The sequence below is a fragment of the Carcharhinus amblyrhynchos genome, chromosome 9, assembly GCF_965287045.1.
Source record: "Carcharhinus amblyrhynchos chromosome 9, sCarAmb.v2.hapA, whole genome shotgun sequence".
Taxonomy (NCBI): Eukaryota; Metazoa; Chordata; class Chondrichthyes; order Carcharhiniformes; family Carcharhinidae; genus Carcharhinus; species Carcharhinus amblyrhynchos.
In genome coordinates, this window is record NC_137332.1 from 60,605,380 (window position 1) to 60,623,838 (window position 18,459).

At 39.6% G+C, this 18,459-nt stretch overlaps 1 protein-coding gene across 2 annotated transcripts in view; it reads right to left on the minus strand.

The window, feature by feature from the left end:
• slc30a7 (solute carrier family 30 member 7) overlaps nucleotides 1–18,459 on the minus strand; it is a 60,047-nt gene that overhangs the window by 28,040 nt on the left and 13,548 nt on the right. For both annotated transcript variants that reach the window (XM_080195803.1, XM_080195804.1), the window contains 5 exons: nucleotides 16,602–16,689; nucleotides 14,532–14,658; nucleotides 8,265–8,417; nucleotides 5,634–5,690; nucleotides 5,295–5,430 (listed from right to left, as the gene is read on the minus strand). In XM_080195803.1, the coding sequence (XP_080051929.1) occupies nucleotides 5,295–5,430; nucleotides 5,634–5,690; nucleotides 8,265–8,417; nucleotides 14,532–14,658; nucleotides 16,602–16,689 (561 nt within the window). The remainder of the gene's footprint in view (nucleotides 1–5,294; nucleotides 5,431–5,633; nucleotides 5,691–8,264; nucleotides 8,418–14,531; nucleotides 14,659–16,601; nucleotides 16,690–18,459) is intronic.

Below are 18,459 nucleotides of genomic sequence, written 5' to 3' on the forward strand. Positions count from 1 at the left end.
TACAATCAACAGATTTTGCTATTCTAAATTCAGGTTACTTTTTCTGGAGATGATTTTGAGTTATACAACACCAGTATTATGAACGGATTGATGGCGACTTCAGCATCTCACTTGTTGAACAGCCTTGACCTGAGTGATCTTTCTCACAATGGCCATTTATGGTAGTACTAAATATGTCTGGTACCCCAACTAAACTCCAGTCACATGGTGGAAATACCAGATACAATGAATGCATCTCAAATGAAATTTAAATTGGCAGTCCCATTTTTACTGGAAAATAAAGCTCAAAAGAGTTTGAAATGTAATTGTTAGTGAAGGAGTTTTTAATTGATTTTTTTAGAAAACTTGTATTTAAATTTGGTTCCTTTCAATTCTTCCAAAAAGTCTCAAAATGCTTTACAACAACTAATTAAAGTGTCATTACTGTAAGTAACTCTGGCAACCAATTTCTGTTCAGCAAGATCCCACAAACAGTAGGGAGGTTAATGGTAGATCCATTTTGGGTAGTCTTGATTGATGGATGAATGTTGGTCAGTATACCAAGGGCTACTTGCCCTTCAAATTGTTTCATGTGCTCTTACACAGCCACCTCCATAAGGAAATGGGCCTCTGTTTAACATCTCTTCAAAGCAACATCGGAGAATGCAGAACTCATTTGGTACCATATTGTCGTAGTAGCCTAGATACATGTTTAATTCAAGGAAAGGAGTTTGAACATTTATCTTTTGGACTAAGTGGAAAGAGTGCTACCTTTGTCTACCATTACACAAAATCAAAACACAAGTTCAACTTATTTTGGAACATAAGAAATAGAAGTAGACCACATGGTCTGTCGAGCCTGCAGTGCCATTCGATATGATCATAGCTGATCTTGGGCTCCAACTCACTTTTCTGTCCGCTCTCTGTATTCCTTAATTCTCAGACACCAAAAATCCTGTCTATCCCAGTCTTTGAGTGAAACAATTCCTTCTCATCCCCGTTCCAAATGATAAGCTCTTTATCCCAAGACTGTGTCCCCATGCTTTACATTCCCAGACCAAAGGAGATAATCTCTCAGCATTTATCCTATCAAATCCCTCAAAACGTTGCATTTCAATTAGAAGAATGAAAGATGATCTAAGCTCCAGGCCCACAGACCCAATTTACTCAGCCTCTCATCACAGGGATCAATTTAGCAAACTTTGCTTGATCATCTCTAATGCAATTATATCTTTACTTAAATTTCAAGACCAAAACTGCACAGAATATTGTAGACATGGTCTCACCAAAGCCCCATACAACTGTAGCAAGACTTCTTTAGCCCTGTACTCCAGGTATATACTCTTGCAATAAAGGCCAACATGCCATTTGCCTTCCTAATTGCTTGCTGTGCCTGTATGCAAATTTCCTACGTTCCCTGTACGAGCACAGTGTCTTTGATTATCAAATTTACAAGTTTCACACCTTTTTTAAAAAATTGCTTTTCTCCCCTTATGACCAAGTGAACTTCACATTTCTCCATATTATACTCCATCTGTTATCTTGTTGCCCATTCACTTAACCTCTCCGTATGTCTCTTTGCAGTTTCTCATGTCCTCCCAAAGCTTATCTTTCCATCAAGCCTTGTACCATCAGCAAAACTAGATGCATTACCTGCTTCTTCGTCTAAGTCATTAATATGGGTTGTAAATGGTCACTGATCCTTATGCCATTCCATTCGTCACAGCCTGCCAACTTGAAAATGCTTAATTTATGCTCACACTCTGTTTGCACTGTAATCACTTGTCTACTCATACCAACATATTACAACCAACTCTTGCCTATCAACCACTTAAGGCACCTTATTGAATGCCTTTTGGAAATCCAGGTACACTATTTTGACACTTTCTCCTTTGTCTGTCTTTCAGTTACATTCTCAAATGTTAAGTGGGATTTCCCTTTTGTAAAACCATGTTGATTTGTTCTAGTCATATTATGCTTTCTAAATGTATAGACTTCCCTTATAACAAATTCCAGCAATGGTAAAGTGGCAGAAATAGAGTGGTTCAGATTTAGTTCCTATTAGAGACATGGGGTGGAATTCTCCCAAAAATATTCTAAGTGTTGACTTTGTGTGAAAATTCAAGTAATTCACGCTTTTTTTTCAGAGAGAGTTCAGGCAAGTATCTCCCAAACTCTGTGCACTGCAAAGGCCACCAGGGTGAATATCATTAGATTTCAGGGGTAGGGGCCTATTCCCACTAGAGAGGCTGAAATCATTACACAGAGTGGGCTACTGCTCATGCGCCGATCTGTCAGTGCCGAGATCAACTCATGCACAGTGGCCCCGCAATGACAGCCTCACCGATTGCTGGCCAGCTCCATGATCCCTCAACACCAACTCTCACCCCTCCATGAGCCAGTCGCTGCTCCCCGACCATTCCCGGTCCCAGCCTTGACCCCCCCCGCCTCACACCCCAACCTGCCACGATCGCCAGCCCACCCCCCTGACAGTAACACACCCCCACCCCTGCAGTCCTGACCAGCCCACTCCAATCACTGGTCTCCCTCCTTCCCCCACCAATCCCTATGCAGAGTGGCAGCAAGACTCCCCTCACCGATCACCCCTAGGCCCTGTCCCGACCCCCCAATAAGCCCCAGCCTGTTGGCACTACCCTATGCCGATGGGCAGTGCCAAGGTGCCCCCTGGGCACCGGCAGTTTTCCACTTGGGCAGTTCTGGGGACACAGGTTGGCACTGTCCCATACCACAGGTTGGCATTCCCCCACCCCACCAGTTGCCCTACCCCCTGGGGGCCCCCAATTGAACCCCCTTCACTCCAGTTAGCATCGAGCCACAAGCTCCCCGAAAACGGGGAGCTAACGTAATCCGCACTGGAGTGACACAATTTGGCAAGGTGGGAGAGGCTTGTGGGCATGGAGACTTCAGTCCCAGGCCCGCTAATCTCATTTAAATTATTTGGAGATGATTAGTTAAATAATTTCCACATCTCCCCACTGATTTCCAGCATGGAGCAGACGCCACCAGAAATATTTGAGATGCTAGCTCAGCAGGAATGCATGCGTGAAACCCATGCATCACCTGCTGTGAGATTCTCCCGGCCTGTTGTGCTAAAAAATTAGCACAGTGGGATGGAAGAATAGCACCCATGGTTGCAAGATAATCTAAGTTGGGACATAAATATTCAAGAGGACACAATACTTTGTAAATTCAGACAGAATGGCAAAAGAGGGGTAGCTCTGATAGTAAAGGATGACAAAGTCATTAGTATAAAAAGATCTGGTCTCAGCAAATCAAAGTAGAATCAGTATGGGTGGAAATTAGGAATAGCAAGAGTCAAAAGATAATACAAAACAGTAGATTTTTGCCAGAGCAAAACCAGCGCCACAACAGACCAACAAAGGAACATTTAACAGTTTAGAGTATATCGCTAGAGTAAGTATTTCTACCTAATCAGTAAAATGTCTTCAAAGTTTGATGGTTCAGAATTAAATCATCAACCTCTTTTTTCTTTACAGATGGAGGGAGCCAGTATTTCAAATACTTTACTTTTACTTTAACCCATCAAACCTCAGCTTTGAGCATCCCCTAGTGGTAACAACCATTTTTGCCGTTAGCAAAACCAGTTCATCTCCCATGTTAATATGTTCTTGTTTTCAATATGGGAACAGAGTGCAGTTGTCTGAAGTAAATAATAACTCGATTTTGTTTCTAATGATGTGACAAAAAAAATCATCGAAAACTGCATATTTAAAAATAAATCAAGAGACTAGAATCTGATCCAGAATAAGTTACATATTGTAAAGTGTGCCATTATGGGGGGGAAAAACTAGAGGCAAGCAAGCAGAATACCACATACTGGAAGAAATGTGGGAATGAGAGTTCTGAATCCTGGGTCAATCTGGAATATTGGAAGAGAACCCTCACAAGCTGGGAACAAGAAGTAGGTCTCAGGCATTGGGAGGAGTATCTAAGTGTTGCAGGAATAGAAAGGGAGAAATAAGGAAGGAATTCTGGGATTTCAGACTCCTGGGAGGAGGGAAGCCTGACAAGTAGTTTACAGATTTGGCAGTACTGCAAGGAGATGTTGTGTGCATTTGGAGGGAAGTCCCAAATATTTGGAGTAGCTCCGGGGAACCTCTAAATTTGGAAGCACTGAAACAAGAATCATACAAAAGAGTAGAGCAGGATTACAGTTAAGAGGGCAAAGATAGAGTTTGACTCTAACTGTATTTGGTTTCCTTTAGATCCTTAACTATATTCTCATTGTATTATCTTTTCTCTTGAACTGAGAACAACTTTTAAGGCCTTCTGTGTTTGCAGAACGTTGACATATAGTGTAAAAGCTGAAAATACTTTAAATTACTTAAAATAGGTCAAAGCTGGTGGCTGGCAAATCAACATATTTTGGATTGGGGAGAGGCATGGAAGCTGATGGTAAGAAAATTGGTACAAAGCCTGAACATAGAGTGGATCTAATAAAAGCTCAAGGTTTTACAATGAAAGAAGCAATGAGGACTGAAGAAATTATAAAACAAAATACCACAAAATGTAAATTAATGGATGACTAGACAATCTGAGAAGTGGAAGTAGAGGTAATTCGGTATTCCAGGAAATAAGAAAAGCATAGCTAAGTTAAATCTTATTATGAAATATATGATATTTAATATTTTGTTGTTAGAAATTCCAGTTACTGACAAAAGTAAGTGATATTAAACAAATAATTACAAACAAAAGAACAACTCACACAGCAAAATCACACAAGATCAATGAAGCAACAGGAACAAATAAATTAATACTCCTCCCTACTGCTACCTCTGCCCTTCCAGTTGTTCACCGACTTTCAGCAACAATTTACTTTTCAAAGGTTTTTTTTTGTACAACTTTATAAATAAACGAAGAAAAGGCTAACTGGTAGAAGGGTAAAGTCAAAAGAGCAAATGAGTGCATGGGAATAGGTGTTTGGTGTGGACGGCAGGAGTAAGTTGAAAAGCAAGCTCTGGAGGGCAAGTAACTAGATGAGATTTGTGAGGGAAGAGGGAGGTTGGGTGTTATTCTGGAGGGCAAAGGGCAACAAAATCCAAGTATCTTTCATCCAATGTTGAAAAGCAGGTCATGGTGCCAGCAAAGAAGTAATCTCATAGCATCACCAGCCATCGATCCCTAGACATTGATTTCAAGCATTAGAGTGAACGTGTCATAAAGTAAAAGTTTGTCTGCAGTCTCTTACTCACAACTTGATTTTACATTGTCCTGCAATAACTCTCATAAGAACATCCAACAAGCTAGAAGAACAGAAAAACCAAATTACTCACCTTATTCCTATAAGGAAAGAAATCAACATAGAGCAGATAGGATCTGCTATCATAAGGCCATAGTTCTGCATCAGAAGGGCAGATATTATTACTCCTATACTGCCAAGTGTGTCTGCTACAATATGCAGAAAAACTCCTATAACGAAAGATAGGGAAGTAATTATTTATGCTTTCAAGCAACACCATTGTTGATATTTTAAATATTATTGACTGCCTCCTACATTTATGGGACAAACAAGTTATAATAAAAACTTAGATTGCTTATAAATTTTTCTAAATAAAGAAATTCAGCTTAAATAGTTTGTGGCAATTTTATTGCAACATCATATAGTTACAAACCTTCTAAAATCTGTTTATTGGATCCTTTTGCTTGTAGTGTATCACACTGGTGGTCATCTGCACAGAAAAAAATAGTACTGATAGTTACAAAACCACAATATATGCATTGATAAAAGATAGTTAATTTCAGGGCAATTACATAACTGAAAGCTCTGGGAGATGTCCAAGAACAGCTTTAGTGGCATATAAATCTTGATGTCCATTTTTTTAGCTTCCTCACTAGTTTTTTAAGAACAGTTAAGATTTCTTCAATAATTATTTTGTGAAACAATTACTAAGATGGTAACATGAAATCAATAAAGGAAACAAAGGGTTGAGTGGCTTCCTTTTATGCCATAATGACTATGGGTATCAGCATATGCACATACTGGTCACACAGATGGAGTAAGAAAACTACACTTAGAGTAGTGAAAAGGGAAAGCATGCTTTAAGCTGCAATTGTTAAACGTGGTCCTGGAGCTACATTTGCGCTTAGTTGTTACCTTACAGAACACTGCAAGCGCTAACAGGATTTAAAGATTTATGTAAACTGCAATCTATCAGCTTTCCAAGTAAGCACAGCGCCACCAACAGGAAGATTAAGAACCAGATTGTGTTGTGAAAGTGGTTCACAAACATATATAGACAGGTTTTTCCCCTATGTTTACATATCATTCACATATGTTTCCCTTAGAATAAAAGGACGAGAATGATCTAATCTTTAAACATTTGCAAAATCATAAAATAGTTGGAAATATGCTTCAAATAACTAGCTGCAAACTAAATTTAACTTTTCCAATACAAGATATTCCAAAACAGTGTGGTTAGGATCTGGAGTGCAATGCCTGAGAGTGTGGAGGAGGCAGTGTCAATTCAGACTTTCAAAATGGAATTAGACCATTATCTCAAAAGGAAGTATTTGCAGGGCTGTAGGGAAAAGGCAGGAGTGTGACACTAGTTGAATTGTGTCTTCAAAGACCCAGCAGAGACTTGACAGGCCAAATGGCTTCCATCTGTGCTGTAGCTCTTCTGTTATAATAATTAAAATGCAATTTTGTCCCCTTCTGGTTCTTGACTAGTGGATCACCAACCTTGCAAATGGTACTGCTTATGTATAGCTAGGCTGTCAATATCAGAGAACTATCTAGATTTTATCCTCCTTCCTCGACTGTCACATTTCATATATTCACCAAACATCAATCAGGAACAAGAATCTGAGCCAATCTGACCATCTCCAGATTGCACTATGAGCTGAAAACAGCCTCCCTGGATGAAATCAGCTCCCAGGGATCAACCCAGAAGTCTGCAGGATCTGAGAGACTCAGTATCACATAATGAGGTGGAGTATTTATCCACTGGGCCATTAAGATTACACTTGTAGAAAGTCACTCAACAACATGTCTTCATATTGTAATAAGAACATAAGAACATAAGAAATAGGAGCAGGAGTAGGCCATCTAGCCCTTCGAGCCTGCCCCGCCATTCAATAAGATCATGGCTGATCTGTTGTGGCTCAGTTCCACTTTCCCGCCCTCTCCCCATAACCCTTAATCCCCTCTCTTATCAAGAACCCATCAACCCGCTTCTTAAAAATATTTAGTGAGGCAGCCTCCACCACTTCAACGGGCAGAGAATTCCAGAGATTCACCACCCTTTGAGTGAAGAAGTTCCTCCTCAACTCCGTTCTAAACCGCCTCAATTACTAAACTAAGATCATGCATTGCTTTAGATCACAATTTCGTTCTAGCTTAGAGAATTGATTCTACATGTTCACAGGTCATTAAAAGCAGCACTTCTGTTTGATAGGACTGTTAAAAGAAACTTCAATCTTAGGTTCACTCTGAATAGGTATGTAGTATAAAAGCCAAGTGCTAATGATAAGTCCATGTAAAACTGTATGATCAGTGTGGAGTGTACCATATAGGCTCCATATTATAGGAAGGCTTAAACAATACAATACAGGACAGATTTACTAGAATACTGATTCGAATGAGGAAATGAAAAGTTTAAAAAATATACTTTTTCATTTGAAAAACACATATTAAGGAGTTATGTAATAAGTATGTTTAAAAAGGATGAGACAGACCATTGGCCTCAGTAGTTGAAAGGTCAAGATCAAGGGGGCATAGAAACAAGTTCAAAAATGAGATATGTTTAGAACAGAAGATTTCTTCTGGGAGTTCAGAGGCTTTGATCTTCACTTCCAGGTGTGTTAGTTGAGACAGAAATTGTCAACATTCAGTATTATCTGAAAAGGTGGAGGAAGGAAAAGAGTTTTCAGGATATGGGAACAAGTCAGGTAAATGTGATTGGAACTATTTGCTTGAGTAGACAGTTGGATCAAATGTCATGTTTTCCTGTTCTGTGACCTGGTCAGGAGTTCAGAATTAGTTAGAGCCCACAAGAGTAAACAAAATCATTTATTTCCTTAACTGTGCTTCATAAACACCAATCATTTGATACTTTACACAAAACAAAATTGAATTCACTTTGACTCAAGACATTGCATAATAATGACAATGAACTTACTGGGATACATAACCAGGGATAAATCCAAGAACAGAAAATAAGCACCATTTGCTTTATTGGCAAAGCAGCCATCCAAATGTAACAGTAGAATGCGGCGTAGAAAACTGGCATCGGCTAACTCACCATGGCAGTGCTCCTGAGAATGGGAATGCCCATGCCCATGATCATGGCTATGTAAAGGTCTGTGTCCATGACTGTGGCCATGCTCTCCATGACTGTGCCCGTGATTCAGTCCAGGAATTCCTCCGTTGAACAGTGAGTGACTATGACCGTGACCTGGTGCAACAAACGAAACAGACTGAAGCTTGTTAAAAACTACACAATTGAATCTGGTATCAAACTTTCATTAAAACGTAGAACATCATTTGATATGTAAACACTGTTATGCATGGAAATTGTACACAGCAACAAAACTAGAAAAAAAAAAGAGCACAAGGAGTCACTTTACCAGATCTGCTTAAATAATAGTGGTATGTTGAATGCCTGCATTACGGGCCTGACTCTGACCTCTGGAATTTCAGCTGGTATAAAGACAAGAGATTTTGCAGACATACAAAATAAGCAGCATGAAAGTGCAGCTTGACTGACTGTAGCCAGGCAGACAGCTTAAATTCTAGGAATTTTGTAAGTGAGGGAGAAGGAGCTATTTTACAAAACAAAAGGAGTGGTCCAAGAGTGGGAGCCAGAGGCAGCTAGACCCGAGAATCAAAGCTCAGAGGAAATCAATCAGGTAAGGAAGTGGTTGACTGAGTTTTAAAGGTTTTCTTCCAAAAAGGGGCAATAGGTACTGAGTACTGGTACTGAGTATTTATAGCTTAACTAGTTCAACCCCTTAATAAATACAAATAATTGTTGAGTGATATTTCTAAACTTGAAATCTAGTTAGTCAAATTAACAATAAAAATGGAAGGAAGGGCAGGCAATGTGTTGTGGGTGCAGTACTTGGAAACCTGTGGATACCAGTATGATACACACCAATCACATCTGCAGCATGTGGCCAAAGCTTGAGGAACCCTGGCTCTGAGCTCATGAACTAAAGTCTGAGATTTGGATACTGTAATGGATCAGGGAAAAACATTTTGTTTCAGGAGGCAGTTACAAAACAGTAACTACATAGCAGATCAGAGTATAAATCACAAAATAGTGAGGGCTTGTAAGAAAGGTACTAGAACAATTGTGGGCAATTGTAATCTTCACATAGTTTGGATGAATCAAATTGACAAAAGCTGCCTGGAGGACAAGTTCATTAAAAAAATTTTTAAAAATATATTTGGGACAGTTTCTTAGAACAAAATATTCTGGAACAGATTATTACAGACCTGGCAACGTGTAACAAGACAAGATTAATTAATGACTTCATAGTAAAGAATCTTCTGGGTAAAAGTGATCAAAATATGGTAGAACTTCAGTTTGTGGAACTATATAGTAAATTAGTAAAATAAGGACAATTACAAGGATACAAAGACAGAATTGGCTGAACTAACTAAGAAACTAAATTAAAGGTAGATGGTAGAAAAACAGTGACAGATATACAAGGAGATCGTAAGACTATATACAAGAGGAAGCATCAGTCATGGCTAACTAAAAGTTAAGGGTGGAATCAAATTTAGAAAGACATGATTAGTGGTAGGCTAGAAGATTGGGAAAATTTTAGAATCCAGCAAAGGATGACTTAAAAAAGGAAAAATTGGAGTACAAGAGAAAAGTAGCAAGAAGTATAAAAAAAGGCATGTATATAAATAGGAAGAGTAACTAAAATGAGTGTTGGTACCGTAAGAGTGAAACTGGGGAATTATAAAAAGGAAATAGCAGAGGCATAGAATAAGCATTTTGCATTTGTCTTCACAGTTAAAAACAAAATGTACCCCGAGAATAGCAGGAAATCAAGGGGCAAAAGAGAGATAAGGAACTTAAAATCATAGTATCTCTACAGTGCAGGAGACCATTTGGTTCAGAGTCTGTACCAACAACAATCCCACCCAGGCCATATCCCCATAACCTCATGTATTTACCCTAATCCCCCTGACACTAAGGAGCAATTCAGCATGGGCAATTACCCTAATTGCCAAACTACCCAGAGAAAACCCATGCAGACACAGGGGGAACATGCAAACTTCACACAGTCACCCAAGACTAGAATTGAACCCGGGTTCACTGAAGCAGCAGTGCTAACCACTGTGCCACCGTATCACCTTGTTCATTATCACCAGAGAAAATATACAGGGAAGATTAATAGGACTAATAGCTGCCAAGTCCCCTGTATCCCATCATCTGAAAGGCTAAGTAGCAGATGCATTGGTTGTAATCTTCCAAAATTCTAGAAAGATCCCAGTGGATTTGAAAACTGCAAAATCTCTATTCAAGAGAGGAGAGAGACTGACAAGAAACTATTGGTGCTCTTTTACAAACAAGTAAACAAACTCAAATTAACTTAGGGTGTTAGAATACCCATTATTAAGAAGGCAGAAGCAAGATATTTAGAAAATCATAAAACAATCTTTTTAAAAGTTTATTAGTGTCACAAATAGGCTTACATTAATGCTGCAATGAAGTTACTGTGAATATCTGTAGACACCACACTCTGGCGCCTATTCGGGTACACTAAGGATTTAGCACAGAGAATGCACCTAACCAGTATGTTTTTCGGAATGTGGGAGGAAACTGGAGCACATGGGGAGAACATGCAGACTCTGCACAGGCAGTGGCCCAAGTGGGGATTGAACCTGGGTCCCTGGCGCTGTGAGGCAGCTGTGCGAGCCACTGTGTCGTCCTGAGCGAACATGGTTTTGTGAAAGGGATATCATGTTCTTTGAGGATGTAACAGAGTGGATAAAGTATATTTAGATGAGTAAATTTGGATTTCCAAAAGGCATTCAATAAGATGCCACATAAAAGGTTACTGCACAAGATAACAGTTCTTGGTGTTGGAGTGACAAGAATAAGAACTCAAGAGCAGGAGTAAGCAATTTAGCCCCTTGAGCCTGCTCTGCCATTTAATATGATCATGATTGCTCTCATCTTGGCCTCAACTCCACTTTCCAGCCTGTTCACCAGAGTCCTTGAAACCCTTACTAATTAAAAACCTGTCCAACTCTTCTTTAAATGTAATCAAAGTCCTGGCATCACTGTACTCTGGAATGGTGAATTCCATTGACTTGCAATCCTTTGAGAGAAGTAGGACGGGATTTCACAACTTGCTCAGGTGACACTCGTAAAATTCCACCTGAGGCCAACAGAGAATACCATTCTGCGAGCCTCACCTACTCTGATTCTGAGACGGATGTGATGGTAAAATTCCAGTCCATAGTTTCTCACCTCTGTTTTAAATTTGCTACCCTTATTCTAAGATTATGATCTAGATTGTTTAACAAGAGGAGATATCCATCCTCTCCAAGTCTATTTTGTCAATCCCCCTCACCATTTTGTACACCTCAATTAGATGGTCTCTCATTCTTCCAAACTCCAGGGAATATAGACCTAAACTGCCCAATGTCTCTTAAGACATTATAATACCATTATTTCTGGAATCAATCTAGTGAACCTCCTTTGACTATTGTAACTAATCGCTACTCTGGTAAGGGGAACAAAACTGTACACAATATTCTAACTATAGTCTCACTAATGCTTTGTACAATAGCAGCAATACTTCACGACTTTTATATTCTATTCCTTTTGCAATAAATGCCAAGATTCAATTTGTCTTCCTTATTCCCTGCTGTACCTGCATACTAGCTTTGAGATTGATGCACGAGAACACCCAGATCCTTCTGCACCAAAGCATTCCAAAGTTTCTCTCTATTAGGTTTATTAGCATAGATGGCAGATTGGATAGCCAACAGGAAGAGGAGAGTAGGATAATGAGTCGTTTTCAGGTTGGCAAACTGTAACTCGTGAAGTGCCACAGGGATCAGTGCTGGGGATTCACCTACTTACGATCTATATGAATGCTTGGATAAAGGGATCAACTATTGTAGCCAAATTTGCTGTCACCACAAAGATAGGTAGGAAAGCAAGTTGTGAGAAAGATGCAACAAGTCTGCAAAAGGGTATAGGCAGTGGACAAAAATGTGTGGTCAAAAATTTGGCAAAAAGAGCATGTTGGAAAATGTGAGGTTGTCCACTCTGGCAAGAAGAACAAAAACACAGATTATTTAAATGGAGAAAAACTGCAGAATGTTGCCAAATAGGGGGATCTGGGTCTCCCTGCACATCATATATATTGAGGTTTAAGTTAGGGCTCTTTCCAGTAGGACAATGAGTAAACACACAACTCAGTCCACGAGCACATGAAGCGTTAAAAAAATTATAAAATCATTACAACACAGAAAGAGACAATTTGGTCCACCCAGTCCATGCCAGCTCTCTATGAAGTAATCCAGCCATCCCCATGTCCCCACTCCATTGCTGTGGCAACAAGTTCCTCAACTGCCCGTCCAATTTCCTTCTCAAAGTCATACATCATCACTACTCCTACCACAGGCATAAGTTCCAGCTCATTAGCACTTGCTGCATTAAAAAGATTCTCTCTCCCATTCATAGAAACACAGAAGGTAGGAGCAGGAGGAGGCCATTTGGCCCTTTGAGCCTGCTCTGTCATTATTACGATCATGACTGATTATCCAACTCAGTAGCCTAATACTGCTTTTTTCCTCATAAGCTTTGATTCCACTCGTCCCAAGTGCTATATCCAGCCACCTCTGGAATACATTCAATGTTTTGGCATCAACCACTTCCTGTGGTAATGAATTCCACAGGCTCAGCACTCTGAGTAAAGAAATGTCTCCTCACCTCCATCCTAAATGGTCTACCCTGAATCCTCAGACTGTGACCCCCTGGTTCTGAACTGTCCCACCATAAGGAACATGTTCCCTGCATCAACCCTGTCTAGTCCTGTTAGAATTTTATAGGTTTCTATGAGATTTCCCTTCTTTCGTCTAACTCCAACAAAAACAATCCTAACCTAGTCAATCTCTCTTCATACGTTAGTCCCACCATCCCCATCCCTCTGCATTGTCTCGTGCTCGAAGTGTATTACATTCTAATTAATGCCCTAATGTCTTAGTGTAAACAATGGTACCTTATCAACATTATGTTCTCTGTGAGAAATACTAACATTTTGCAAGGAGGCTAACAATTCTGGGTGATGATACCCCTTGCCGATTATATTCAGTAATTTACATAGCAAAATTCATCTGATACCACTTTACAATTCTCATTGTAACTGGGTTGTCACATATACATTACAAAGATAGAAAACTCTCTGATGAGATGACACAATGCATTGGAAAAAGAGCCAAATGTTTTCAGAAACTTTCCCAGAAACAAAGGCCAAAGTGAAGGGAGATTAATAACACAATGACACTTGGTCTGGTGCTTGTCTTCTTAAAAATTTGTTCATGAGATGTGGGCACCGCTGTCCAAACCAACATGTATGACTATCTTTGAGAAGATAGTTTGGCATTGGAGGGGGTGAATGTTTAAGGTGGTGGATGAGATGCCAATCAAGCAACTGCTCTGTCCAAAATGATGTCAAGCTTCTGCATTGTTGTTGAAGCTGCACTCAAACAGGCAAATGTACAGTATCTCAAAACGATCCCAATTTGAGCTTTGTAAATGGTGGATAAGCTTTGGGGAGTCATGTGGTGAGTTACACATCATAGAATTCCCAGCCTCTGACCCGCTCTTGTAGCCCCACAAAGTTTTGACTGATCCAATCAGTTTCTGGTCAATGATAACACCAGGATGTTGAGCAGAGGAGGATTCAGCTATGGTGATGCCACTGAATGTCAAGGAGTAATGGTTAGATTCTTTCTTGTTGGAGACAGTCATCGTCTAGCATGAGTCATGCAAATGTAACTTGTCACTTATCAGCCCAAGCCGAAACACTGTCCAGGTCTTGCTGCATATACACACAGACTGCTTCAGCATCAGAGGAGTTGTGAATGGTGTTCAACTTTGTGCAATCGTTTGTGAACAACTCCACTTGTGCAATCATTTGTGAACATCCTCACTTCTGAACTTATGAAAGAAAGAAGGTCACTGATAGAAATATAAGCATAAGCCAGCAAGGATCAGCACATCTCATTTGCTGATTTTGAGTCACATTTTTAATGGAGGCTCCCATTTGGTTGGAGATGGTATGGGAGGGAAGGAGGCCTGAGCACAGGATGGAAAAATTAAGAGAAACAACAAGAACTTGTGCAAGTCAGAACTGACAAACTGTTGTTTCTAAAATATTAAATATAACTGAATACTTCTGACTGAAAGTAATTCCATTTACTAGGGTCTCTCAAAAAAGTTCTTTCCAATGTTAACTTCTTTACTTACTGAAATAAATTGACAATTTGATTACTTGCAGGCTGTCTGCTGGTTAACAGAACTATTCCTTACCACCATCATGAGAATGTCCATGACCACCATGCTTAAATACAAAAATACCAACCAAATTCACAAGAAACCCAAGCACAGAAATAGAGAGCAGCCGGTCGTGATGCACATCAGGGGGTTCCAAGGCTCTCTGAAAGAAAAATAATCCAAGCTGAATGAGGACAAAAGCTTCATACAGTCTTATAGTTAGAAGACTGACTAGTGAGAGAGGGCACAAGTTCAATCCTGTATTAAGAGAGTCAGATCTCTTAACATGTTCCCAATTCCCATAGCAATTTTTAGCTATGACCTTAGTAACATTACATTCTGCACTCTTTCCTTCTCTATGAACAGAATGCTTTGTCTGTATAGCATGCAAGAAACAATACTTTTCTCTGTGCACTAATACATGTGACAATAATATATCAAATCAATTATAATACCACTTATGACTAGTATGCACCTCCCACGTTGTTACAGGGGAAAGAATGGGCTGATCACTGATGCCTTTGGAAGCAGGTCCAGATTGATTGTAATCTCTCTCCCGATAGTAAAACAATTCCTTCCTGTCTACATTCTGTAGGAGGCAGACTGCTCCAAAAGAAAGTGTATCCTGTTTTTATTTCCTCAAGCTGGCCTTCTCCTTCTCAACCTGTTTCCTTAAAAGTGGCTATGGATACCATCTGCCCTAAAATTGCCTTAAGTGGCTCAACGTCAGACCGTGTTTTACAATGCTTCTGCAAAGTGCCTTGGGATGTTTTATTATGTCAAAGATTCATTGGTTTATATTTTTTAAACAAACATTTTTATCAGAGTTTCTCTATTCTTGTTTACAAGTGAGTGATTTTCACCAAAAACAAATTATATTGGAAGGATAAAAATGCAGTTGAATAAGTTAAACTGGGCTACTTTTTTTTAATCCTACAGGGATCTTTATCCGGTCAATTAACTGACCTCCAACACTGCAAAAAAGACAGCACAAGAGAGCAAACCGCAAATGCAACTGCGACAATATTCCATAGAATGATTCATCTGCGGATCAGCCCTTAGCTTAAGGGATCTAGAGGTTAGAAACAGGTGGCTAAAAGAAATTGTTTATAGCATTCAATATCTGAATATCATTCTTTGCCATAAGTGGCAACTGAGGAACAGACTACAAAAAAGGATGATATTCATTAAAAATTGGAAATATATAAAATCATTTCTAAATGCAGAGGGTAAGGTTATAGTAGATAATTGAAGAGAAAGCATTGCCACATGAACAGTACAATGAAATATAACTTACTGACCCAATTATGATTGTAGACCCACCCATAATTCATAAAGCATTCTAACTACAGCTATAACCCATCTTTGGGACATTTGTTTTGTTTATACAAAGAATATACAGGCTACATAGATGCTCAACTGGATAAGGCAACAAGCAGTTGACCGTAATAGATTAAATGGTCTCATGTTGATTCCGGATATTTGTGAAGTTAGCTGCTCTCAAATGGGTAGGACTAGGAATTCAATTCTCTTCAGGGTCTTTGTTGGGGGTTGGTATGGACAGGGGTTTTTATTCAGCAACTCCTACTCATAATTTGAACATACTGGTGTATACAGAATCAGACTTGGCTGTGATGGCTATTGCATCCAAATAACTCATGCACGCATGCTGCCTAAAGTCACAAAACAAACTGAGGACGAACTACAGGGAGCATCAAATGCTTATAGGAGATAATGTTTGCAAGAAGGAAAGGTGGGAGCAAAGAAAAATGGAGATCATTTCTGAAGATGTAGAACTGAATTTGTACAATGAGGTATGAACTGGCCTATGACATTGCTGAAATTCCACTCCCAAGACAGGGGTTGTATATTCATGGTCACCACCAATTTTTAAAACCTTGAATCATTAATTTTTAAAATCTAGAAAGCCCCAACAAAGATCTATTCATCAAGCAACTGCTACAGATACCACCTAAATCAAACAGACATGCAGGATCTTCAGTTACAATTCAGACTTGACTATAAGTGTAATCCTTTCGAGAACAGAGAAGAATTTGCTGAAAGTAAAATCCTGCAGCTCATGTATAGCTGTGTATTTCAACTAACCTCTATTCCTTCTGAGAAGATGAAAAAGGCTGTGAAGATCAAAAACAGTCCATTCACAAACCCAGCCAAAACTTCAGCTCGCACGTACCTGCCAAAGGAAACGAAATACAGATGAAAGAAATGTATAACACTTGGCTCCCACATGACCAGGAGCATCAACTGCTTTCTCCAAAATTGCTAAACACCATTGCTAAAAATAATCAGAGTGTGATAATGCATTTTTCTCCAATCGCTCCATTTTGTAATTCTTCTCCATGCTATCTACACGTAGTTTGCACTGCCACAATCATAGCAAGGCAATGTTGACCTCAAGTTTTGTTTTAATTTCTTGAAGCACATTTCCAGTTTATCTAATGAAGTTAACTATGTCTTGATCCCAAACTTATATGCATCACACCAGCATAAGGATACAACACAAGAGGCTGAAACCTCAAAATGTTAAAAAGCAAAGAATCTGCCACATTGTCTTACCTGTGATGCCCAAAGAGCCCAAATGCCTTCAATCAAAAACAGTTTAGCTCAAGTGCTCAGAGGAGATTTGCCAGAATGGTAGCTACAATTCTGGACATGCATCTGGGTGGTGAATACCTCATGTATGTGTTTGAGGGAAAAAAAACCATAAAAAATAATTTGAGAAGGAGACAAGGCAGCAACAACATTTGGCTACGAAGATAGGACCAGAGGGCAAACGTGAGGAGCAGGAAAATGTCAAATTCCTAGAACCATAGAACATGACAGCACAGAAATAGGCCTTTTGACCCTTCTTGACTGTGCTGAACCATTTTTCTGCCTCGTCCCACTGACCTGCACCTGGACCATATCCCTCCACACCTCTCTCATCCATGTACCTGTCCAAGTTTTTCTTAAATGTTAAAAGTGAGCCTGCTTTCACCACTTTATCTGGCAGCTCATTCCACACTCCCACCACTGTGTGAAGAAACCACCCCTCCCCCCCCAATATTCCCTTTAAACTTTTTCCTCTTCACCCTTAACCCATATCCTCTAGTTTCTTTCTCCCCTAGCTTCAGTGGAAAAAGCCCGCTTGCATTCACTCTTATCTATACCCATCATAATTTTATACACCTCTATCAAATCTCCCTTCATCCTTCTACGCTCCAGGGAATAAAGTCGTAACCTATTCAACCTTTCTCTGTAACTCAGTTTCTCAAGTTCCTGCAACATCCTTGTAAACCTTCTCTGCACTCTTTCAACTTTATTTATATCCTTCCTGTAATTAGGTGACCAAAACTGCACATAATACTCTAAATTCAGCCTCACCTATGTCTTATACAAACGCAGTAAAAAGTCTGACAACACCAGGTTTTAGTCCAGCCGATTTATTTGATAATAGACTCACAAGCTTTCGGGGTTAGTCCCTTCGTCAGGTGACGAAAGGACTAACCCCGAAAGCTTGTAAGTCTATTATCAAATAAATCGGTTGGACTAAAACCTGGTGTTGTCAGATTTTTTACTGTGTTTACGCCAGTCCAACGCCGGCATACCCACATCATTATACAAACTCACCATAACGTTCCAACTCATACTCAATACTTTGATTTATAACGGCCAATTTCTTATCTACCTGTGATGCCACTTTTAGGGAATTATGTATCTGTATTCCTAGATCCCTCTGTTCTACTGCACTCTTCAATGCCCTACCATTTACCTTGTCCTGTTTTACAGTAGACAGATAAAAACAGAAATCAACAGATTGGCCTTTTCAGAGATGCATGGGAATATCTTAAAACTTATTCAAAAGATTAAAGCAAACTTTGAGCTAATTTGTGCAGTGCAGCGACCATCCTAAAAGCCAATAATTTGGAGAGAAAACATGAGGAAGGCTTGGCCGAATCGCTAT